This window comes from Pieris rapae, chromosome 8 (assembly GCF_905147795.1).
Source record: "Pieris rapae chromosome 8, ilPieRapa1.1, whole genome shotgun sequence".
In the NCBI taxonomy this organism is placed as follows: domain Eukaryota; kingdom Metazoa; phylum Arthropoda; class Insecta; order Lepidoptera; family Pieridae; genus Pieris; species Pieris rapae.
In genome coordinates, this window is record NC_059516.1 from 4,784,580 (window position 1) to 4,810,991 (window position 26,412).

Below are 26,412 nucleotides of genomic sequence, written 5' to 3' on the forward strand. Positions count from 1 at the left end.
ACATAATTACTGTTATTTATAAACATTTAAAAAGTATTATATAAAAAATATGAATCCGAACGGCCGAATAAAGGTATAAACCGCCAGTAAGTAAATAATTGGGCTACGACTTTGGTATAGTTGGAATCAATCTCAATAGATCAAATGTAAACGTAAGAGAAGGGTTGACGCCATAGACTCACAAATTAAGATGAAAATGTATTCAGTTTATTTCTAATAAAATACTTAACAAAGTATCAAAGAGTACTGCGCCATAATAATAGATAATATTTACTTAATTAATTTTTCTCCGCAGCTTAAACAAAGTTGAATGTTTTGTAAATAACTTGAAAAGTTTTAATTAGACATTCTTAAAAAGATAATAATAACTTAGCCCCTTCACTACGACTTCAATTCTGAGAGCCAGAAATATTGAAATAAATAATACTATTAAAGTCAAGCCTTTCTTGTTTAGTTACCTACACTTGCAGATTCCCGAATATAAAATTTAAACAAAATCTATTCATATTCGTATCACACATGTACTTATAATTACAGCAGGTTTCATGAAAAATATTTTGTTTTCTTTGAAACAAGCATGGCTTGCATATCAAGAGCTTTTTAAGCCCACATGTCCATAGATATTCCTGAGATGAAAACAATTTGGCAGTGGCATGTAACATCCAATTGCATAACAGTAAAATGTAAACAATGCAGAGATTCCGCTCTACAGGTTTAACATTCCTGTGATTCTCTAAATACGTTGTTGGCACGGTTATCACATATTATGAATTACATATTCAAGTCTCGTAACCACGGAAATATTTTACTTAAGTCTAGAAAATATTTTTGAATTACCTTATAATAATGAAATTCTAAATTTAAAAAAATGTACTGAGCATATGCTAATGCATGAATTATAGATCAAAATTTAAATTTGTATTCTATATACTATTCGAAATTTAAAAAGAAATCTGAATTTATAGTCAATTGGCGCGAATATTCGTATTTAATTTGATATTTCATGTAATGGCCGAGTGGCTTGTTCCTGGGATTAGCATTTGCTGAATAATTTTGTAGCATGTTGTTGACAATAAGGATTTATTCTCTAGTTTGGAGAGGACTGAAAAATATATTTTACTAGCAGACTCGGCCAAGCGTTGCTGTGGCTAAAGTTTTTGTTATATTACGTAGTAGTAAACTATTCAAGGGAAACGGTAGGAGAACATATATGAAATGTTGGTACTCTTAACACAGCGCCATCTGTTAGAATTGTATCAAATAATAAACAAATAATTTGCAATAAAATAAAATTGCGACTATAATTAAGAATCTTAGCTATACTATCTCTTAAGTTGGACCAGACTGCTCACGGTGTGCCAATTTAATTTAAAATCGGTTAAATAGTTTAGGAGTCCATCGCGGACAAACATCGTGACAGGAGATTTATATTAAGATTGACGTTACTAGTTCCACACTTAGTACTAAGCGAATTAATAAAAAATGTGTGTACATATTTTATCGACTTGAAAAGTCCTTTGACCATTAAATTATTACAACGCATTCAATGTGGTATCAATACAAAATTAGCATTATGTTCAATGAGTACATCGCGTGTATTGCTATCAAATAAATCTCAGGTCGATCGCATACGTCGGTGGTCCGTTATTACTGGTAACTCGTAAGAATCGTTTTATTTACTGAAATGCCAACCTCTTACAGCGAACTGTCTGTCTGTTAATATATTGTCGGTTCGCTGTATAACTCAAGTGATCTTTAGGACGTTGTAATAAACATGTAAGACACTAATGAAGATGTTTTAGTAAATCAGTTAACAAGATTTGTTTATCACAGTTCAATTTGTTAATCACTTGTGAATGTCAATTATTATTAATATGGTAATGATACAAGATGTAGAAAATATTAACGATCTTGAATCTTTAAGGGTAAGGTGATAACGATAATCAGGAATTTTATGATTTGAAATTTGTTCAATGTGAAGTAGGCACTAATGATATAAAAGATATATGTTTACATATGAAAAGCGTAAAATATTCTAATTAAGCTTACAAACAAATTTAATTGTATGTTTTACGTGAAACGATGACTGCCTTACCATGATAAACGTTACAAACATTTTGTAAAAAAAAACAAAAAACGTGAGATTTAAGAGTGACGGAGAGTTGAGTTCGATTAAAGAATTGGCAATATGTGTTATCTACATAAATAAATGATATTTTGATTTAACATCAAGGAGAAGACAGAGCCAACGTGAAGTAGGCGGGTCTAACCTTATCCTAAACATAATAGTGTTCTAACCTTTAGAATTATTAAATGGAACAATAGTGCACTTTAGTATTGGCTAAAATCAATTTATTTACATCTGTAATTGCATCCAATTTTGTTACAACAAGGTTAAATGTACAAATGCGATAGTTTTACAAGTAATACAAAATGTGGCACTTCTTCTTTTTTATAACCAAGGTGCAAATGTCCAAAAGTTAAAGCAGTAGGATTGTGTGGGTCTTTACAAAAATCCAGGCACTCTGGCTACTCAGAGAATTATTAGAACTACTACTAAAACCACCTTATATCAACTCGACTGGATGAACTATACTCTTAGACGTCACTTTCGAACTCTACCGGGACCTCAACGTATATACTACTATACTATATATACTCAACGTACGAGTCGACAAAGTGTGGATTATATAGGTGATAGGAGACGGGGAGAGAGAGAGATAGAGACGAGAGAACCGAACCGTTCTCTTTCTCTCACATCATGCACTTTATTCTAGAAACACAGAAAATTGAGTGTCTTTAAAAATTCATTTGACCACATTAGTATATATTTGCCAGTAAAATTTAACAACTTAAGTGGTATTTTTTTAGTTTGAGATCATAAACAGTGGCTTGGTGCAGAGTGATAGTTTTTATTCATTGTTACAAACAGATCCTATTTTATACTTTATCTTTAAAAAAAAATTGCACATAATGTTAGTATAGTGACCTTAGTTTGTTGAAAATATTCATAGTATTATAGAGTACATAAACCCGAGGCGATAATTATGAAGTGTGTCCAACCGTCATGTCACCTTGTATAGCTTCGGGCGGTTCTTAGGCGGGGTATGAACTGAATGCATCCCGTGAGAAAATAATGTCCAAGTTATAAGCTGGCGGAGTAATATCATTGTATAAGATTATGATATCACAATGAATATACAGTATACATGCACCTGGTGGACTTCTCCTAGTGGCATATGACTATTATTAGTCTTTTTTCTCTCTTCCTACGGGGCCATTAGGACACCCTCGGCCCTCACGTTATGCGTGGTCCATATTCCAGGCCTGGGTGACAGATTTCTGTACCGGTTTCGCGATGATTTTCTAAAAGGCAAAGACTAATGTATAATTCACATAAAAAGTTTAAAAAAACATATAAAGAGTTAAACTTTCGTTTAAATAATCTTTATGACATTTGGTACAAAATACGTCAAACGTTACATTAATAAATATATTGTACAGGTACACAATCATCAAATTAATCATTGTTCGCAGAACTGAAATTTATAAAAAAAAATGGTCATCAACCAAGATGGTGTTCCTTACAACCACGTCTCTAAAATAATTAGAAAAAGAAATATCGAGACCGGATATCATAGATGATAGCTGTGATGTCCTCCTGTCACTTATACCAGCAGATTCCTAAGCAGATCAACAATGCACGCAAGGTGAGGCAACGCGCGGAAAGGGCAAATTCGACAGATATAAGACCCGAACATCCCTCTTGTCTGTATTCCACGCCGCGACTTACGATAAATCAGTATTAAATTATCGACACGATAAAATACATCATGTCAAAATTGGTGAGAATCGAACATTGAACATTTGTTTTTTTTAATAATTTTGGGTTTTACTTTTTATACTGACTGTTAAAATCGCAGATATGTAAGGAAATAGGAATAATATATTTATCACCTAGTAAAAGGCTTACTATAAAGTTAGCGATTATCTAGTTGATAAAAGGGCCTGGGACTAGTGCTGGGCAGGCTACTTCTAATTAATTTATCATATTTGTTTTAAAATGAGCATTGTTTGATGATTTGCTTTTTAAAAGCGTACCGACAGTTTTTTACGCCGGCTTCTTCTCTCGGCCTACACCCTCTGTCTTCTTTGCCGATGAGTAGGGATGCCAGAGGTTCAAATTTAATGACGTGCAATAAGTGATACCTTGACGATCTTATGTTGCAAAATAAACGTATTTTATTTTTACATTTCAGGTCTGCTTAATAATGTTAGTGGCTTTGGCATCGGCTGCTCGTCTCGACCACTTGTTGCCAGGGTACAGTTACAGTGGTGGCAATTATAACAGTGGCAATAATGCGGCCCCCTTCAACTTTGAAAATATTAATAATGGTGACGGCACCTACAGATTCAGGTAAGAAAACAAGACACTACTGAAAAGAGTTCGAAATATTTTAATAAAATTCTTTTGTTTTTTAAATAGAACAGGGACAAAAGGGGCAGGAGGCTCATCTGATGTTAAGTGATACCGCCGCCCATGGACACTCTCAATGCCTGAGGGCTCGCGAGTGCGTTGCCAGCCTTTTAAAAATTAGTACGCTCTTTTCTTGAAGAACTGATTTGATCAATCTACAACAAAAAAAATAAACTTAGTGTGAGAGATATGTGCAAGGCGCGATTAAATTTCTTGAAATAAATAATGTTTCATGTATATTATTTATTATGCTTGAGGTTTAAGGTCTATCTCTCGCAATACAAATTGCATGCCATTTGGCTAATAGCAGTCACGTTCCAGTTATGATACGCCGACGGGCATCTCGGCGCACGAGAGTGGGGCTCCCCGTGCTCCGGGCCCCGAGGGACCTGCTGTAACCGCCGAAGGAGGGTTCTCCTATCGGGCCCCAGATGGACAGCAGATCTCACTTACATACACCGCCGATGAGAACGGTTTCCACCCAGTGGGGTCACACCTTCCTACGCCACCGCCGATTCCTGCTGCTATTCAGCGCTCCTTGGAATACAATAGGCAAAACCCTTCGTAAGTATTTTTATATTGACGGATTTTTTCGTGGGGAATTATTTTACATAGTGGTGAAAAAAGTATGGCGAAATTGGTTTATGATTTAAAGAAAATTTAAACAGTGATTTTGACCTATCAGCTTTATAATTAAAAGCCATATTTTTTATAAATAAAGATTTCGGTGCCATTATCTAAATTAATAAATACATCGTTCTAAAGTACTAGAACAGAACAGTAGTCTAGTATAAGTAGGTAATAACAATTTCTGAAACTTTTGTATAATTGAAGTTAACTAACAATCGAGCATGATTTTATTTTAAGTACCTGATTTATATTTTATTTTTTTCTATAATTTAGTAAGTTTTTTAAGTATAAAAATCTTTTCACGGAATTCAAAACAACAATAATTGAATGACAACAAAACCCAAACTTTTGGCACAGATTATCAAAAACTAGAATTAGTAATACGTTAAAAGAGTTTTAAAATATGCAACCTCCATTTTAATATATACTAAAACATTGCACATTTTTTTATACAATACTATGAATTACAATAGAAGTTAACAATTCGAATGCAGTGTAGGTATAGATTTGATACATACGCCTGTAGATATGACGTAGCAAATACAACCGCCTTGCTGATTTAAGGTAAATGCTAATAGCGTCAGGCGAGTAAAATCCCTCATTAATTTAAAGAATACCGTTAGTTTAGCAACGTAATAACATAACGGTAATGGTTACAAAAAATAATTATTGAATTCGTGCATCTAAAACAGAAAACTGTGTGAATTATGTATAAATAATACAAAAATGAATTTATGGGTACCCGAATACTGGCATCAATATTTTTAATGTATTTATTTTATACATGAATTAATATTTAGTAACAAAAAAAATGCTTTTTATAATTTGGACATACAATTTAATACTAGTTTTGTATTTTTTTCAATACTACTTTTGAGTATCTTATACCTATAAATCAAGCAGTATTATTTTAATATTTTTAATTCCTATTTAATTTGATACTAATATCGTTAAAATTAGAATGTAGTCGATTTAACTAAATACCTAATTATTACAGAGATTATCAAAAACTAGAACCTTACAAGAGCTATTTTTAGAATAAAAACGGTTAATATTTGTTAAATAAATTATTAACTATGAGCGCTTTCCTACTCTAGGTAATAGAGAAAAATTATTCATCGCGAAAATTATTTTAATTATGTATGCTATTTAATCTTGTTAAGGCTATAAAGAAGGATTAGCTAATGTTTTAACAAGTGAATGCGGCTACGATTAATTCATTCTACTTTTCATGTGACAGATGAACTTTGCTTGAGTTATTTTATAGGAGCTTCTTGTGTCACTGCAATAAAATTAAATAACATTTATATCCCAGTGCTGCATATTTTCTTAGTAAATCAATTTAACCGTCGAAGTTATTTACGCAATTTTATAAGCGTGGCTATTATGTCTTAGTGTAATTAAATATAAAATTGAAAATCCAAGGTCATTTATGTAACACGTTGTACATTTTTGAACGTCATAAAACTAATACATATTAAATGCAAAATGCTTTTAAGTTTACAATTACTGCCAGTTCTCAAAAAAAGGGCGTAGAACGGATACATTAAACATATAACACACAACTCGCTTTATTATATGTTTTTATTTAATCAATGAAAAATAATTCTATTTTCAAGAAAATATTATAGAAAGAAATATCTATTTAAAATTGCGACTCCATACGAGTTTTTATTAATGAATGTTGAAGGAACAAAATTTCCTATTGGATGTATTGTTACTAAATCTATTTTTCGAGGCTTTAAAGGACTTTACAGCTCGATTCGGGCTGTTTTGGCTAGCGTAGCTCGGCCTGAATTGGTGATTTTCCCGCGGCTAGCGCAAGGGCGTCTCCTGTGAGACTCGAACCTCGGCTTTGGCCGTCACGGGGTGGTCAATTGCCTGATGACCTAACCTATGATGGGACCTAACCTAACCCAATGGCTCCTTAGCCTTATATTTAAATAAAAAGGCGTGAGAGTGGTGTTGGTATGTAAGGGTACAATGCACAATCAAAACATGATTAATGACAAAAATAAGTTTTTTGACATACATGAGTCTTAGGACTAAATCTGGACACTTAAAGTTCATCACTTAATAAAAAAAACACTAAAATATTAAAGCACTAAACCGCAAACGATTCACATAAGATTCTCACGACCTTTGTATTAAATGTCAGCCCTTTCTATGAACCTTGGAATTATGCTGTTTAAAATTGTTTCATTCTCTGTTTTTTTCAGAAACGGTGGCCGCAATTATTACTAAGACCGGACGTACCTCAACAAGCAAGGACTGTGATACGCAATGATATTTTAATTATTTTTTAATTTGTATACAAGCAATAAAGTAACTGAGATCTTCTTGCTGTCTTTTATTCAATAAAGTTTGATAAACAGTTATGTGTACGAGCCAAGGCTGTACATTTTGATCACTTTTACTTAAACTGATTTTCTTAGTTTTATAAGCGTGGCTATTATTTAAATCGTCAAAGCTACTACGCACCGAGAGTTCACCAAGACTAGTACAACAAGTACACCTGCGTGTCAATCTCTTAAAGGGCTCTTTGACTGGCCAGTTTTCACGAAAATGTATAGCTGCAAGGGTGTGGCTGGTAGCTTCAGCCCGCATTTGACTGCGCTCTGAGTATGATCGGGATATATTTCCAAATATTTTTGTATGACCGCTTAATGTTTAGTGTCCCAGTGTTTAGGGTCGGAACGATACCTTTGCAATCGAAAATACTGCAATATTTCTCAGATATTTGGCTTAGCTTTAACCTAAGTACGTCCGACATGCTAAAAATCGAGTTATAACTAATCTTGTAAAAGCTGGTATAGCTTTTCTCATGTTAGGATCTTCTCTTTCTATAATGGGTCCAATCTTGTGAATGATGTGATCAAACTCTTTGACATTCGTGTAAACTTTTTAATTAATTCTTCGTGTGTTATTTTAAGACTTCAAATATCTTTAAAAAAACAATATAAGCTGCTGCAACGCGTATGAGTTCGTCCGCCATTGGAGCCATAGGTTCTAGACAAGCCGTGTATGTAGATGGCGTAAAAACAAAATAATAAGCCTTAGCATTTTTCAGCCAAGTGCTGCAATCAAATGTTTCGTATTTTCGGGCTTTAATCGACAATGATGGCGATTACCCCTTTTTGCACGGTAATAATTTCATTACGTAGAATTTATGACGTAATTTGAGCATAGCATCAAATAATCTGTCTATTTTAGTTAAATATTCCCTAATAAAAGTAACCCACTGTAACCGTACATGATTGTAGCATAATATTAAAATTATTGGTCTTAAAATGATTGACATCAGTTCCAATGCATTCCCCTGGATTATTATGAACATACGACGCATAGGTAATGTTTCAGATTAAAGGAACGCGTTTCCAAGGAGTGCCTCCTAATCCTACCTGATTCAACGAGTCTTAGCGCAAACTATGAGTCCTATATGACACGTTTTTGAATCCTGTATTTACGTTCGAAAACGTTTTCTACATACGGAAAACATACTAAGGGCTACGTCTTGACTTTGATTCTCAATCATAATTATCAATACGAAAATAATTAGCGTCTTATTTGCGGTTAATGTGTATTTGTTATGTCGTAGTAATGTCGCCGTAAAAAATACTAAATAAGATACTGTTAGTGCCTTGTGTTTAAATGTATAGATTAAGATTGGAATATAATAGGGATTTTATTGTTCATGAATAATTTCATTTCAAGGTGACAATACAAAGTTTTATTTATAGTAACAATGATAATTAGCCGAACAAGTAAGTTTTACTTGGAAAATTCAATTTAAGGTTATTTACAACAAATAAGCCACAAAGGAATACTTTCTAATAAGATTAGCATTAATTATTTAATTAAATCTATAGTAAATCTTCTGTCTTGTCGGTGACAATTAATTTATGTAAATTAAATTTCATACATCTTTATTGTGGCATAGAAATATCTATGGTCGCTATTTGTAGCTGTTTTAAAATCACAACTAGAAATTGCTGTGTTTTCATGCAAATTACTGGGTTAAAAGAACCTTGGGAGATTTGGAAAATGATTTTTCAAGATTATTAAATTAAGGTTATTAAGCTAAAGCTAGTTACAAAAATGATAAGGTTCTTGAATCAATTCATCGTCAATCAAGAGTCATTGTTTATTTACTTATGGCAGGATCAACAAAATCACACGTAAAAGAAAACATAAGAAAAGAAAAATGTTATACAAATTATAACAAAATGTAGAGATGAAGATGTAAGATGGCGTGCACAACCATAATGCTTATGATTAGTTTGCAATGGTAAATAGTAGAAAATAATTACCAAAGTGGATCTGAAATTACAAAATACAGCTAAGGTACCTAACATAATCATAACATATTTCTCTTCCAGTAACCAGATGGGCGAACAAAAAAAGTATAATTGTTCTTCAAAAAGTAAATGTTACATTAAATTTTTTAAACAATATATTATTTAAATTGTGTAAGCTATTTTCTCCTAGGGTACACAATGCTTAGGACTGACAAGAAGTTAGATAAATTTCGCGATTGGTACAATCACGATCACGAAAAAAAAATACATCGAGGGAAAAAGATGGCGTGGACGTTCGCCAACGGATGGACTGATCAAGTCAGACCTGATCTTATCACATCTGACCACGACACACAGATATAAGCTATCGAGGTAACTTATATCTGAGAGAGAGAGAGAGAGAGAGAGTTATATTTTTAAATGAATTGTAGTAAGAAAATAAAATGCAATATTCTCATACAGCCGTTTATTTATACTTGATATTTACATAACACCATCATTATTATACGTATTAACTTAATGTGTAATGCGTTATCGTGGTATCACAGTCCTAGGTTCAATGACGTCAGAGTCTTAGATCCTAATCTTAGGTCCTAGGCAAGATACATGTCAAGCTGAGCTAAATAAAGAACATAATAAAGAATAAAACTAACATAAATAAGCAATTTCAAATTAAAAACGGTTCAGAGTCCTGCTAAGATAAACTTACTAAATGATAATTATAGCTAACTACTAGCCAGGGGCTAAAATCTAATTGAAATCTTAATAAACACATTCTATTTTCAAAATTGTTGCAAAGTTAGGTTCTTTAACATAATAATAAAAGTAAAAATCTGAAAATAGTATGAAGATAAAAACAAATTGTATTCCTATGGAAAGTTTTAAAATAAAACATTTCAAATAGCACCACAAACAATACGCAAAAATAACTTTGTCATCGTTTCTCTTAGTAGAACTCCTTGGTGAGAGATCAATAGTGGTAGCCACCACCGGCGCCACCTCCACCGGAACCGGAACCTGAACCGCCGAAACCACCGCTTCCAGAGCCAAAACCGCCTCCACCAGATCCCTTGAATCCTCCTGTTCCGGAACCACCGAATCCGCCGGAACCTCCAGAACCACTGCCAGATCCGCCAAATCCTCCAGAACCACTGCCAGATCCGCCAAATCCTCCAGAACCACTGCCAGAGCCTCCGAAGCCGCCGGAGCCGCTTCCAGATCCGCCGTTATACGCGCCTTCCCTGTAAAATGATATTTTAAGTTTCTTTGAGTACCGAACCAAAAGACATTGAATGTTGACATGATTATTTGTTTGTAAACAAAATCACATTTACTTTATTAATTAATTCGTAAAACAAATAACTGAAACTTACGAAGATGGGTTGCGCTTGTTGAATTCAATAGATTGAAGGATGGCTTCAGGGATAGGAGGAGGAGTAGGCAGGTGGTCACCGACTGGATGGAAGCCGTTCTCATCGGCTGTGTAACTAAGAGAGATCTGCTGCCCTTCAGGAGTGCGGAACGAGAATCCCCCTTCGGCTGTCACAGCTGGTCCTTCTGGGCCTTGGGCCCTTGGTGAACCAGTCTCTTGAGCTTGGATGCCGTTACCAGTTTCATAACTGTAAAATTTAAACATACTTATAAAATGAAATAATAATGACGGTGATATAAGGTATATATATAGGATATAAGGTAATAATGGCAATTTCAACACCTAATTTAGAAGTAACTCCGCTCTGTTCTGTGGTAAAGTTCAGAATGTAGCCAATCATTTTATTACTTAGAAACTTACACGAAGCTTCGGTCAAAATTATATATTGATGCGTTACACAAGTTCCATTGAAACTGCAACCTTATTAAATTCACTTCAAATAATATGACAAATAAGCCTAGTCATCTAGCTGGTGCTGACATTTACGTCACAGGCAAGCACTCACTTTCCTAATTACGATAACTGCCAATTGATCCAAATAGACAAATTCAGGTGTTTTCTACGAGTATGTTGCATTATTCATTTGAAGGATATAAACGAAATGTGCACGAAATTTTAATTTCTATCAAATTTTCTTTATATCCCAAATTGTTTGTTTTTAAACTTTCATGAAGTGGGAAAATAGAGCTTTTATTATACTTATGCAACTATGAGTTGCTAATTATTAGTTTAACAACTTATGCAAGAGAAAACCAACAGTTAGGTAACTCAGTCACAATTCATATTACTTTGAATTAGTTTGCTTAGAAATTAGTGCAGTTAATTAGTTTATTAAACATAATAACGCGTATATTAACTTTTGAATAGTATTATGTATATTGTAAATACAATTTTATAATACAATACGTTATAAAATTATAAATATAACATTGTTAATGATCAACATTTGTTGATATTACACTATTTCTTGAATATTAGGTACTGAGAAATTAATGCAAATATTACATTGTGTTTTGAATTAATAAAGTTAAAAAAGAATTACTAAGAGCGTGTATACGTTAAAATGTGTACGTTATCGATGCTTACCTAAAACGATAATTTCCGTCGCCATTGTTCACGTTTTCGTACTTTACTATCGGAATGTTGGCACCGCCGGAACCACCAAAATTTCCGCTTCCGCCCGAACCTCCGCCGAATCCGCCGCCCAAGCCTGCAATTTTTATTCTTTTGTTAAAAAATTAAATCGAACAATGTTTTACAAAAGCTTTTATTAATTCACATAATACTTTGTTTTTCAGCTTTTACTTATCTAGACAGATTCATTTCTATATTATAATTTAAGAGGTTTTAAAGTTAGCTAAATTTTTTATCTGTTTGTTATAGTAAATAACTATACAACTTTTTAAAAGTCCATAATACAAACCTGCATTTCCCCCTCCGGAACCGCCCCCAAAGCCGCCGCCGGATCCACCCCCGAAACCGCCTCCGAGCCCGGCGTTGCCTGCTCCACCAGATCCTGCCCCAGCACCACCACCAAACCCAGAACCAGGCCGGGGTGGAAGGTATTGAGGTTCAAGTCTCCCACATGATACGATCGCTATCACCGCTGATAAGAGTAATGTCTGAAACAAGATAGAAATCATCAGCCTTCTTTTGTGTGTAGGTGAAAAAAGTAAACATTACTTTTGCCTTCTTAAAACTATCAACTAGCAGCATTCGCCTAAAAAGGTACAAGAGAATCTCTGAGGTCGTAAGTTAGAACCCCCCGAAAAATTATTGGACTGTCTGTCTATGCATGTAATGTTCGCTCGTACGGTAAAAGAAAACGTCGTGAGGAAACCAGCATGTTCTGGACCCCAAAAGTTTATGGTCGACCTATTAAAAAAACAAATGAACACGAATTTCTTTAAATATGTAAAAGCTATGTTATTAAAAGACTAATACTACACGTAATAGATATAGAAATTTTCATTGATATGTACTAGACTCATATCATATATTATATAATCTGGGGTAAGCATAGTCTGCCAATGAAAAAATCATGCATTATCAAGTTTCGCATCCTTCATAAAATCAATGTAACATAAGCTTCAATATATGAATGACCTTTTGACTTTTCACTGTTCTGCTCACATCGAGACTGCAATAAATAATTAATAAGTTCACCTTACGCGATCCTTATGACACCGTTAATCGTGAGAAGCTATTCCGATGATTCTACACAAATAATATAAAGTATGGAGCCAATTTGTTTGTACTAAAATTCTAGGTTTTTAGTTGCTACATTCGAATCGAATACATACTGGAGTTTGATAATTTCCAAAATAATTATTAATACTAAATGTAAAAGCTCTTTTACGTAGCTTTTACATTTACATTTAATAAAAAAGCATAATTATCGGAACAAAATTTGTAATTAGGTAACGTTAAATGTCTATAATAGATCAAGTTCTGTGCCAGATTTATTGTTCTAATACGAGCGATTAGTGATTTATATTTACAAATCTCTGAAAAATATTACATGAATATAGTAGATAATTACTTACAACAAATTTTTAAAATAATTAAGTTCTCTTAGCCTGCACTAATTAATAAAAAACATCAATTGCCGCGGTTAGACGATATTGTCGCAGAAGTCGGTAGTAAAATCACATATATTCATGGATAAGCCATAAAGAAACTTCAAGCCTCACAAGTCGTGATATGCCGTAATGAAGTAAATAAATGTTTATAACTTTAAAACCTTATACTTAGCTTCTTCATAAAACCGCGTAAACTTTCTCGTTGAAGAACAAAATTTTGCGAGAAGGTGAAAAGGAAATGGCGGCAAACTCAATTAGGTAAAGTTGACAAAAATGGTGGAGACACCATTTCTAAAAATCACTGTTTATACTTACAAATATTGCAGTTATATTTAGTCGTTGTTAAAGAAAATAATGAATTGAATGAACATGTTTTTAATTTACATATTTATTCACGAAAAAAGTTGTCAAAAAAGAATTCTCTTAGCGAATATTTTCAGAAAACTAACTTACCGTATACATTATCCTATATTGTAGAAGGCAGGCACTCTTAGATCCGTCGTAAGCAGAATACTGTAAGATAGGATGTGCCCCGTTTTATATGACTCGATTTTGCCCTTTCGCGGTTGCTTCACCTTGTGCGTGCTGAAGCTATCGGAGGATCCGTGCTTTGGTCTCCGCCTTAGGACTATCTAGACCGTTTAGTGCTTGACAATGCGGATGACAATTGAAAAATATAAATTGTGTTACACCTTCATCTTTTAGAATATTTAATATAGGAAGAGTAATTCAAAAATTTAGACGCAAGATTAGATTTCGTAAGATTTCGATTTCGTACTTTTGTAAATATAAAAATTGCACACGGAATGTGCCGACGTTTCATACAAATCTATATCCAACCATTTCTAATTTACATGTCTTATTATTTTTTTTATAGAACAAGGAGGCAGGAGGCTCACCTGATGTTAAGTGATACCGCCGCCCGTGGACACTTTCGATGCTACAGGGCTCGCGAGTGCGTTGCCGACTTTTAAGAATAATTACGCTCTTTTCTTGAAGGACCCTAAGTCGAAAAGTAATTTCCACATACCCTAGTTAAATAAACTGATTTCGTGGCCTTCCCACATTAGTGAGATACCATTCTTAAAGTTTAGTTTGTAACCTATTACTGTCGCCGCAAATATCATCTTAATAGCTTTGTCGGGATTTGGATGTCTTTTAGTGATCACCGTTAGCGTTAAATATAACGTTGTATTAGTTTTAAAGTAAGATAAAATGTCCAAAGAGCCCATAAAAAATTCAGCGCTTGGGCGTGCATGATTAAGATAACACTGGGTTTTGGATAAAATACGTGTGTATTTTAAATATGAAATATATTATCTGGAGCAACACAATATATTTTCCTAACGGATTTTGTTAAAAAAATCTGAAATTATATATTAGTAATCGACGTATAACTATGATGTATAACTATGTTTTGTGTAAAGTATTTTATTTATTTGTTCATACTTTATTTCACGTACAAGAATTGCAAAAATAAGTAAATAGGCTACTGTGCGATGTCTTACAGCAAATCCCAAGTTAATTAAATTTTAAATAGACACGTGCCTTTATTTTTCCATGTAATGTTCATTTATAGAACATACGAATTCACTTTTAAAACGTTTTAAAAAATATATGAATATGAATTAGCTATTGTTAACTATTACCTATATATTTAAAGTTACGCACTTTGCCAAAATATGTAAAAAATACCCTGTGATAATGGTGAATTAATTATTATTTTTAAAAGAGAAATTTTGCATTTAATTATGTCCATCACACTTTAACCATAGTTTTGATACGTTTTTTTTCTGTCAGCGTCCAGTCTCTCAATTTGTACCATTCCCTCATATCATACTCCACCAAATTTCAAAATATTTACGCATTTTTTGCTTGCTTGCGTTGGCCATTATTTCATTAAAGAGCGGTTCCCATTATAAGTAAGCGGGGAGTGACATTATAAGTTAGTTAATCGGGTGAGGTGATAGCAATATAATTGGTATAGTAGATTATATCGAAATAGGGTTTACATAATGTATTCAAAAGCGTTTTGTGATGTCACTTTTGCCAGGGTAAAAATAGTACAGTATTAAAGTTTACGCTGGACATTATTAGCTTCGTCTAAGCCCATTAACAAAATATAATGGCGAAAATAAAATCAAGTAAAGTGTGACAACTGGGCCAGCCTTTTCTGGAGGTATAAAAACATTTTATAGGTATATTATGTATATTGTACTTTGCAGATTCAAATTACAATAAAAAATAGTTGTAAATGTTATATTAATATGTTATGTGATCCTAAATTATTTGCATATTACGTATAGACAGCTTTTTATCGGAAAAAAATATTATTAATTCGCCGGGAATTGCATTCTTATGCCGTACCACCTCCTATTAATATGTAGAAGCGATGGACGAATAGTATACCAAAATAAACAATGTAAGTGAAATAACTATGTAATCAGTATTAAGTCATTCGAATCTATTGTATGCAATTCAACCGTTTAGCTTCGGCAAAGGTGTTTATTTCCATCTCACCTTTCATGAACATCGTTTAGGTGTCTACACGATCGTCAATCATTCGGCTACCGATTACGTTTGGTTAAACAATTGCAATATATTTATTCATATAGGTAACATAATGTACACTTATGAACGTCAAATGAAAGAAATATACATTAAATATGCTATCTATGCGAAATATGCTTCTAATTTTTCATTTACTGCCAGCTCTCAAATCAAGTGCGTAGAACGGAAGAGAAGAACTGGCCATAAACTCTCCGCCACTCTTTTTAATCGCTAAGTTTTTTCTTTTACTTTTACGAACAGTTAACCAGATTATTATGTCATTATATTTATTTTTTGAAACGGTTTCGACCTTTTTGTAAGACTATACTCAAACGTATAGGCAGTAGGCTGATAAGTAACCCACCGTTCACACAATGACGGAAGGACTCTCAAAGTTCTTTAAACTCAAGCCTGAAGTTGTCAAATATAGATCGTATCAAGAATCGAGAGGAAAGGGTGTGAATTTAAAACTTCTATAGTAAGATATATATCACGCCTAGTAAGTTTATATTGGTTTTATTCAAAAGGTTTTTGATTCGATACCTTAAAACTTCTATATTTGCCCCATAATCGACCTAAACCCATACAAATCTTTATATACACCGTACCATAAGATATTAAAACACTTCCGTTTAGATATTTTTTTATGAAATCATCATATAATCGTATGCAAAAATATGTTTGTGTACATGTTCATTTATTGAATTTTAATGTGTTCGTGAGATGCTGTAAAGATATTAAAAACATCATTTGTAAGGTTAAATGTTTAATTGTTAATGTATTCATTTTCAATTAAATTTAAGTAACCTAATTAAAAATTGTGCAAAATACTTATACATATTGATCTTAAAAATAACACTTAGTAGAACGAGTAGTAGGAACTCCCGTATGCATAATATTAAAATGGTGTTGAAAATTTGAAGAGTAGTTATGGCTTAGTGGCTTCAGCGTGCGATTCTCATCGCTGAGGTCGTAGGTTCGATCCCCGGCTGTGCACCAATGGACTTTCTTTCTATGCGCGCATTTAAAACTCACGGTATGGTGAGTAAAACATTGTGATGAAACCGGCTTGTCGTAGAACCAAAAAAGGTTGTGGCTCCACTGATTTTTTTTAGTTAATTTTACATTTATACTACCTACTTGAAGTTATGGTTTTAATAATATTTATAAACAATGGTAGAATATATTACAAGGATTAACTCTTAAGTGTAAGCAAAATTTTATAAAACATATGTTAGATTTTTTCTTAGAGCCATGCCATGTTGACTGAGGTTGTTAGTTCGATTCCCAGCTATGCACCAACTGTTAAGCGAATTTAACATTCGCTGGTACTGTGATAAAACCGGCATATCTTCTAAGGCAAACAAATATTTCAATAGTAATATAATTTTTATATTTTCATAGGAATGTGATCGTTACTAAGGAATGTACTCGTTATAAATCGTACATGTATATACGTAATTATTGTAAAGACGAGTGATGTCAATATGCGCGTGCGCATGAAGGTATCAGATCTCCAAAATGTCACATAGCTGAAGATCGCGTCCGTGATCGAGGCGACCCCATGGTATAATAATATAAGGTTTGCATCGTACTGTATTGTAAATACATTTTTATGTCTATTTTTACGACTATATCTGGAGAGCGACCCACACCAGAATCCCTGCTTCAGAGATTGGGCGGGCAAAATCCACCACTTCAAGTTGTTCCTACTAAGCCATCTAGGCTCAAGGGTCGTTTTCGGATGATAGCGAGGGTTACCTAAAGTACCCCAGTAGATATCCACATTGCCCACTAAGCTACCACTAACCACCTAAGGTCGGTTACGCACTTACATACTTTCTGGTATTGCACGTGCCTATAAAAGAAGTTATAAAAAATAATGCATTTAGTGACATGAAGGAGGCTAACACAAACTAAATAAAAACAATTGTAGATATTTTATAGTTTTCATCAAATTAAACTATTGAGACACATGTGTACCTGATCTTATTGAACCATTGGTGACCCCTAAAATACCATAATTGAAAACAGTCTGGTTTCCGACCGCATTAACACGCGAATCGCTTTTATTCGTGAAGGATAATTATCAAAGTGTCAATGAGATTTTAATTTTTCTCATTACATTCACTTATAAATGTAAATATAAGAGGTCTTTTAATTTAATTTAAGTACCTTTATAACGCTTTCAACCAATATATATATTATGGTTGGAATATTAACATTGAATTAATTGTTGCATTCTTTAGATATTTTACATGAAAAATATGAATAGCTTTTCAATAATCGATGGCCTGTCCTAACATATGGATCTCAAAAACGCAGCATACAAAGCTACAGGTGTGTCAAAGATTGATGGAACGATGGGGAAGAAAACAATAGATAAAATAAAGAAAGCATTATTGAGAATTACAACTAAGGTAGCGGATGAATGTTTATGTCAAATATAGGATGAATAAATAAACTTACTTAAATGTCCACTTAGGTTTATTAAAACAATAGGAATAGGAAAGGGGAGCGAGAAAGTACTAAACTAGTGCCCAAGTTACAATATCCGCAAAAGTGAAAGACAATTTAAAATGTGTACTAATGTAAGGATGCAACAACAATACGTAAAAGACTGAAATGGCAAATGGTAAAAGAGTACACCAGGGATGGAAATACTAGCAAGTGAAGGAAGGCGTTTGGGGAATGACTAAGATGTTAAGGGGTATACGGAGTAGCGAAGCAGAAGAAGATCATGGCGTAATTTTGACACCTCCGAATAACCTTCGTTACCTATCAGTGGTAGATTAAGTAAAGTAAAAAAGGCTTATTTTATTTGTATGTAGCTATATAAACGGAAGCAGTTTCTTTAAAAAAAAATATTTTACCTATTCCAAATGAAACAAATATTGCAGGAATCAGTATTTTGCTTTGCTAACTATAATAAATCGCTTATCGTCTAGAGACAGCATTATTTAGGGTTTTCTTGTAGACTATTTCGAATAATAAATTTATACAACTATAATGTCGTTTTAACGTGGTTGTACACAAATTGATGTTTCTTTGTATATACGAATAACATTTGTACAAATAAGCAAACTTTGCAAATAAACCAGCAAGTCTTGACTTAAAAATAGTAAGTAATGAGTCTGAGGCGAAACTCTAAAACTCTTACAGATTACATGTTTAGTACATATATAAATACTAAGTGAAGAATGTTCATTTCACTGCCACTCCCCGTGATGGAACTATATTCAATCGGCCTCGATCCGACGTCGTTTCGTCATGAAACTAATATTTCACGAATATCCTCATCACGAGCGCATTATCACAATAGGGTCTAAATACAGTCCTATATAGCAACAAATTCAAGATAATTAGTAATACTTTGATAAGGTTTTTAATTAGCTAAATCTATGCCATTAGTATGGATCATGTCTACGAAAGGTTTTTGGAACGATATAGTATCGTTTTTCCGTCAAGAGCTGATATTGCCAGCGAATTGTTTTTCAAAAAACATTAACTTATTGGCAGTTTAGTTCGAAGGTAGTTAACTTAGAAGCATTCAAATATTGAAAAGTCATTTAATAAGAATAGGCAAATCTGTACCAAAATACTTAAGTAACGAAGGCTGTTATGGTCGCTGAAGGCGTATTATTATAATTCTATTAATTTAACACTTTTAATAATGGCAATAGTGTAAAATAAATGAAATATGAGGGCACTTGTGATGAATAGTTCGTCAAACTTGTGTTCGCAGAATTATTATTTACGACATATGTTTGTTACATTGTATAAATTCTAATAACTTGAAGGTGTTAATATCATCGTTTAGATAAAAGATATGATTAGTTGTGTTCTTTATAGAGAAACAATCATCCAAATATATTTTTTCGTTTTGTTGCCACTTTGCTTTCAAACTAGATTCCAATATTTTTTACAAAAGATTTCACTTATTTCTACGAGTCAGTAAAGTTCAATTATTTTCCATTCCCACGAGACCACACTGGCCCCTTATGTAAATAAGACCCAAAAAAGGAATATTTTTCAGAAACTAAGCCTTTCGACTTCTACACAAGTGACCTTTCCGACTACCTCTCATATTTTTCTGGATTGGATTTGGTATTACACTCTGAATCATTGGACCGATAAAAAGTTATCAGCCCGAAGTCATTCTTAACTTACTATAAATATTATAAAGGGGATTTAAATTAAAAAAAAATATAATAAAAGACTAAACACAAAAAGTAAGGCATTATGTTACATACATTGGTAAGTCGTTCAATTATATTATTGAATTGTTAGAATTTTAAATATAAATATATATATATATTATTAAATTAAATATATATTTATGTTTATCTCGCTAGAATTCGGGAATGGTCTAAGGTCTTGAAATATTTATGGATTTTCATGGAAGGTAAAAGGTAAAATAAATACCTAATAAGTAAATAAAAATACAGGGCAACAAGCTGGGAAATGTTTTATAAATAAAAAACAATGTTATTTGGTAGTTATACTATATTTAAAAATATATGGCAACATAGAAACCTGCGAAAACTTGTGTTTCATAGTTGTAGTATGAGATCCGGTCTCTTGGGTCTGTTTTAAAAATTATTTTATATTTCGGTAGTAAGTTTATCGGGCCATATAGTATTTTATATATATTTAAAATAGCTAGCTAACGAAGTAACTAATAGATGAGCACACGCCGCTATTAGCGTCAAAGTTTTGCAACTAATACCAACTGGGTTAGGTTTTTTGTTTATTATGGAAAGCTCGACAAAGCCATTATACACAACCGCAATATGAGGTACATTATTGAAATCGTGAGAACCGAAATGATTATAATGCACTTGATACATAGGATTAGTCTGTGGGCTTATGTTTTTCTAAATTCATTAGTGATGCAATCTCGCTACTCGTCAACTGCTTACCTTATAAAACAATTTTTTTTATTAAAATTTATGTTTTTGCAATAAAAATTTATAAAACGTTACAATAATATTATAATAAACAATAAAATCAAAAACTAAATATTGAAAATCCAAACTAGGCATAATAATTGGAAGATTTGTTGAAAATCTGGACCGCCATCATCGTCCCGCGTCATCCTACATACAAATTACTATACCATACCACATGACGCGTTGCGCCGCCGCGCTGCGTCGCACCGCAAGCGCGCCGGACTTGTCACCTGTGAGTTGTGAATTGCGGTGCCGCAACGCACCGTTACCGCACCGTGTGGCCGCGCTCAAATAGTAGGTTACCGTGCGGGCTCTTTGTTATATCCAAAGTGCAGCTGAAGGAATCTTTTATTGACGACCAAGTGACGAGGAGTTAAAATTTTGTGTTACTACTAAAATAAACCATAATTAGATAGACTCTATATCACTTCATAACAGAGTCGATTCTAAAGTCCAGTGAGGATCCCGAAATAATGAAGACATTTCCGTGTCATTGACTTATTTTTGCGCTTTGTATAAAATCTAGAACCTCCGAGCGAAGTGGTTAAGGCACGTGACGTCAATTGGTGTATTTTTAAACAAAATTTTCGTGTTCAATTTGCACATGAGATCTTGTCTAGTAATTAGTATCAAAACATTTATTATATATTATACATGTCTTATGAAACGGTTTATTTATTAATTGTAGTGTAATCACATACATTTTTGGTTTTAATTAGTGTAATCAGTACACAAACCTCAGTGGATTGAAAACGTTCTTTGATGATGGATTTACACCAAACCACATCGCCGCGCAATTAACGTTGTACATCGGAGGCATAGAATAAAATTTAAAACGTTCTAATTAATATTGTCATAGCATGGTTATTGTTTTAAATAAAAGTGTCGTCGCAAATAGCACTATTTGTATTATTTATACTAAAAGGTACATATATACGTAGTATATATATTTAGTATTTAGGCACAAAGCCCATAGGTTTAATAATGCATTTAGGTTGAATAAACAGGTGATTTAGGCACATGTTTGAAGAGCGGGCAACGTGTTTAATATGCAATGAGTATTAAATTAGACGAGTCGCTAATTACATGCATGCGATACCGTGATAGAAAAAGTTAGGCTAGGTTACTAAATAAGGTACGATATTTTACAATATATAATCGGAAGTAACGACAATATAGCTTGTTCAAACATGAAGTTAATTTTCATTGCATTAAAAGTTCGTAAGAGAGATCTTGATTTCGCTAGTGAAAATAGAATTTGGTTGTGGATATGCACGTGCAGACGTAGAGAATGTGCATTCGAGGTAGTTTTGCCATGCAAACACATTATTTTATTTATTCAAATATGGAAATACATTATTAGTATTTCCATATTTGAATTTTTGTTTAAAAAAAAAAAGAAAATTTTTGAATTTGTTTAAAAAAAAATATTCGATGTGCATTTTAGAATTATTACATCACAACTTCTTTCAGCCAGTCACTTACCAGCATCGAACATTTGCTATGATGCACCTATTACTTTTTGAGATCAATGAATGAAGTTTTAATCGGTACATTGAGTATGTATTGATTAAAACTTCATTCATTGAACCACGAGGGTCGAGGGTATGTAGACTCGACTAAAACAAGGCTACTGATACTCGGAGTCGGGTGAAAAATACCCATTAACTATGAGTAATACCGCGGATTCAGAGATTCCAGATCCATGCAGTGAACTTGTTCCCTACCACTAGTATATTGAGTTTCGTGAATTGCGTTCTATAGAGAAATAAAATTAGTGAACCACAGAATGCCTTGAACTTTATGCAGTCACGAAATCGTCTGCTCTTCAAGCATGTATCGTACAAAAGCTGAAGAATTGCTTACTGTCGATACTGACTTTACCTTATATATTCTAGGCTTTAACAGGTCTTACATTCAATGAATACAGTGATGTACATAATTCTAAGTAACTTAAAGGCCTGCACCATTGTTTGTTGTCTTCTTGCATGTTTAAAATTTTCTTCCGTAATTAAAATTATGTTTCCAAAGTTTTACTGTCGTTTTATATGCATATTTTTCTTTAATTATAAATATTCAAAAACAGTGGATATGAATTATGTCTGTGGTCATAACAATGAACGACGCATGTCAAAAGATTTATGTGACAAATCACATCAGTAAATTATTGTTTTAGAGAACTATCTACAAAATGTTAATACCAACATGTTTAATAAAATTCCTAGAATTGGTAAGTTGATTTTTTTAAGTTAATAAATAATTACTTATGACTTTTTGTTATTACAATTTATGTTTCGCGTCTTTTGACTGCACGATGTTAATAATTGTATGCCTTTTTATTTTTGTCTTACATTTCAGAGTCTTACTATAGCCTGTCTAACATTACATCACTACAGTTATGACCTCACGGACATTCCTACACTAATGCTTTGCTCTGGAACCTACGTGGGCTACATTGTAGTACTATCAGGGGAAATTGTAGGTATGTATTAATATTCAGTATCACATCATTTCACGTTGTCACGCCAACATTGAATAGTGGATTTTCGGGACGTTTCGTATGTATGTAATTACTAAAACTAATTTCGTATTTACTAGCCTTCTGGCATCGATATGAAAGATTTTATTTAACGACGGGAAATAATAAATTTTAAAATACGCATTGAACTGTTAACCTCCTCGGGAAGTTTAATAAAACACACAATGGCTAAAAAATTAGAAAAAAATATTTATTTCACATCACACCACGCATACTAGATACTTTTACATGAATTTTCACGAAGAAGATTAAGTAGTAAACGTTATTAAAACATTGCTGATAATATATAAATTATAACATAATGCCTAATAGTATATAATATATTAATTATACGAAGTCGCGAGAAAAGCTCTATGGCGATTGTAACCGATCACATTTTCTAGGAGAAATACTCTTAGCACCTTTGGACTTAGTACAAGATATGTACTTCTGTATGGTTGGCATGGGTCTCTTTGGCGTGAGTGGAGGGCTCGTGTTGTCGGCCAGGACAAAAGGATCCCCCTACCCTAGAACAGGAGATCACAACGCGGCACTCATAGCTGGTTCTTTGGCTGTATTAACGGCACTTGTTATGCTTTTCGATCTCAGTCTGGCATATTTGGATTCGGAGCAATATGACGACGAAGCGAGCGTATAAGGTGATTTTAGATTTCAGTGAATACGTACCCTGTTTTAAGGTCTACTAAAGTCGAATAATTAGTAGCAGACTCTCAAGGATAATGTACTCAGAATAATTGTAAATATTTAAGTAGAGAATGGTCCTAAGAAGCATGGAATCGCGTTATAATAATTAAAAATATTCTATATTCATTGTTCTCGCGACTTCGCATTAATATACATTTCATTTAACACATGGAATTCTACTTAGTAAGAGTTTCTTAGAGAAAGAAATAATAAGTAATACATTTGTTCCATTATTATACTTTACAGCTGAAGCCGTGTCAGCAACTGCAGATGCGTATATCGACGCCTGGTGGTCAGCAATCGGCGGCGTACTATTCGGAGCATGTGGCGCCCTCACACTGCACGGATGGCGCGATGTTCCCTTCTGTCAGAGAAAGAACTATGCTCAAACTTACGCTGTGTGTTCATTGGCCGTCGCTGCTTTGATGACCATAGATGCCCTAATTGCGCTCTGCTCTGCCCATAAAGACGATGTAAGCACTCGTTCGAAGTCTACTCGACGTGCCGCGTGAAATTGTATTGTGTAAATAAATTGTATCAATTTTTATTGTCTTTCAATAGTATAATATACGTTAGTCAACTATATTAATATAAATATTGGGTAAAATTTACAATTCAGTACCTCGATTTTGAGGTCAGAGGGGGAGGGGAGAGGGGGGGGAGGGAGGGTGGAGGGTCTACTTATCACCCCCAACCAATTTCAAGCACCAGAAACAGTTATTTCAATAAAAAAATAAAAAAAACCAAAACATATATACCTAACATTAACCGGACCCATCGTCCTCAAAGTCATCCACATAAGCCGGTCGTTTACCAAGCATAGTTCACCAAGTTTCAAAAAAATGCAAATAAAATAACGCACATTCACAAAAAAACAAAAGAAATGTAAAAAGTAGCGGATTTTTAACGGCTAATCCGTACTGTAACACTAACACACTCTTCTGGCAAAATCCAAATTCGAAATGGCCGATTGCGTTTAAAAAATGAATAGGGATGTAAAAAATATCGATTTTTAAAAAGTCGAATTTAGAGCGCGATTTAAATATTCGATGAAAATCTTCCACTTTCCATTATTATTTAAATTAAATATTAATATACTAACTTAACCTAACTGAACCAGATAATAATTCATTTTTTGAACAGTTATTTAAATTAAATATTAATATACTAACTTAACCTAACTGAACCAGATAATAATTCATTTTTTGAACAGTTATTTAAATTAAATATTAATATACTAACTTAACTTAATTGTACTAGATAATAATTGGTTTTTTGAACAGTTATTTAAATTAAATATTAATATACCAACCTAACCTAGCCGAACTATATAACAATTCGGCTTTTGAACGGCTCCGGCGCGAAGGAAGAGCAGCCCCCACCCGCTGTACCAAAGAACAGGCATTTCATGCCTGTCCTTTGGCACGTAGCGGGTGGGGGCTGCTCTTCCTTCGCGCCGGAGCCGTTCAAAAGCCGACAGACAAGACCGGACCACGTGGATAGTGGGGTGCTCTGATTTTTGAATATAAAATTTAGAAAATAAAGTAAACACTTTATTGTAGTAAAAATTAGCTTTATAAGCTGTAGGAATAAAAAATTAATTCTTTATTATCATCGATTTTTAGTAAGAATTAGCTTTATTGTAGTAGGAATAAAAAAAAACAATTCTTTATTATCATCGATTTTTCATACTAAAAACAATCGATTAATTTTATGCAAAATGTCACATCTCTAGTAAATCTCTAGTAACCAATAGAAAAGTATTAATTGGATAACCAATAGAAAAGTTCGAAAGTTAAAATGGCGGATTGTTTACAAATTTGTACTGTTGCACAAAACATCAAAAAGTGTTTTTAAATATTTAATTAGTGTAAATTACAACTCAGATACCATAAATGACTCCAAATGTCACGGAAGTGTTCAAATCAAGGCCCCCGAGACCCTATCTAGGGGTCTGAATAAGCAAATTCAAGGTAAATAGAAAAGTTTACAATGGCGGATTGTTTACAAATTTCTAATATTGCACAAAATTTCGAAAAAATTTTTAAATATTTAATTTATTTTAAACTACAACTTAAGCAGCAAAAATTACTCCAAATCTCACGGAGGTTTTCGAATCAAGGTCCCCCGAGACTCCTACACACTCAGTTTAATCACAATCAAGGTATTGAATATAAGATCCAACCCTAAATATTACCTAATAATTTATAATAGTAGTTAGTATCTGTAATTTTTATGACTTATAGGTATCCCTGTTACCTTGAATGA

The 26,412-nt window shown here is 33.2% G+C and overlaps 3 protein-coding genes across 4 annotated transcripts; 2 read left to right on the top strand and 1 right to left on the bottom strand.

The window, feature by feature from the left end:
• The first annotated feature begins 3,774 nt into the window (after window positions 1–3,774).
• LOC111002853 (pupal cuticle protein 20-like) lies at window positions 3,775–7,447 on the top strand. Its single transcript, XM_022273117.2, has 4 exons — window positions 3,775–3,845; window positions 4,260–4,417; window positions 4,799–5,041; window positions 7,327–7,447. The coding sequence occupies exons 1-4, from the start codon at window positions 3,834–3,836 to the stop codon at window positions 7,349–7,351; spliced, it is 438 nt and encodes a 145-aa protein (XP_022128809.1). The 5' UTR covers window positions 3,775–3,833; the 3' UTR covers window positions 7,352–7,447.
• Window positions 7,448–10,280: 2,833 nt separating this feature from the next.
• LOC111002827 (pupal cuticle protein 20-like) lies at window positions 10,281–13,975 on the bottom strand. 2 transcript variants are annotated; one of them, XM_045629318.1, is made up of 5 exons: window positions 13,873–13,975; window positions 12,261–12,459; window positions 11,924–12,047; window positions 10,779–11,024; window positions 10,281–10,646 (listed from the first exon to the last, which is right to left on the bottom strand). In XM_045629318.1, the coding sequence occupies exons 1-5, from the start codon at window positions 13,879–13,881 to the stop codon at window positions 10,376–10,378; spliced, it is 849 nt and encodes a 282-aa protein (XP_045485274.1). In that variant the 5' UTR covers window positions 13,882–13,975; the 3' UTR covers window positions 10,281–10,375. The 2 variants fall into 2 exon arrangements, with proteins under 2 accessions (XP_045485274.1, XP_045485273.1); XM_045629317.1 differs by lacking the exon at window positions 13,873–13,975 and having other exon boundaries at window positions 12,261–12,480.
• Window positions 13,976–23,065: 9,090 nt separating this feature from the next.
• On the top strand, window positions 23,066–24,529 carry LOC111002841. The gene is made up of 4 exons (XM_022273099.2): window positions 23,066–23,151; window positions 23,280–23,403; window positions 23,844–24,098; window positions 24,391–24,529. The coding sequence occupies exons 1-3, from the start codon at window positions 23,113–23,115 to the stop codon at window positions 24,095–24,097; spliced, it is 417 nt and encodes a 138-aa protein (XP_022128791.1). The 5' UTR covers window positions 23,066–23,112; the 3' UTR covers window position 24,098; window positions 24,391–24,529.
• Window positions 24,530–26,412: the final 1,883 nt, after the last annotated feature.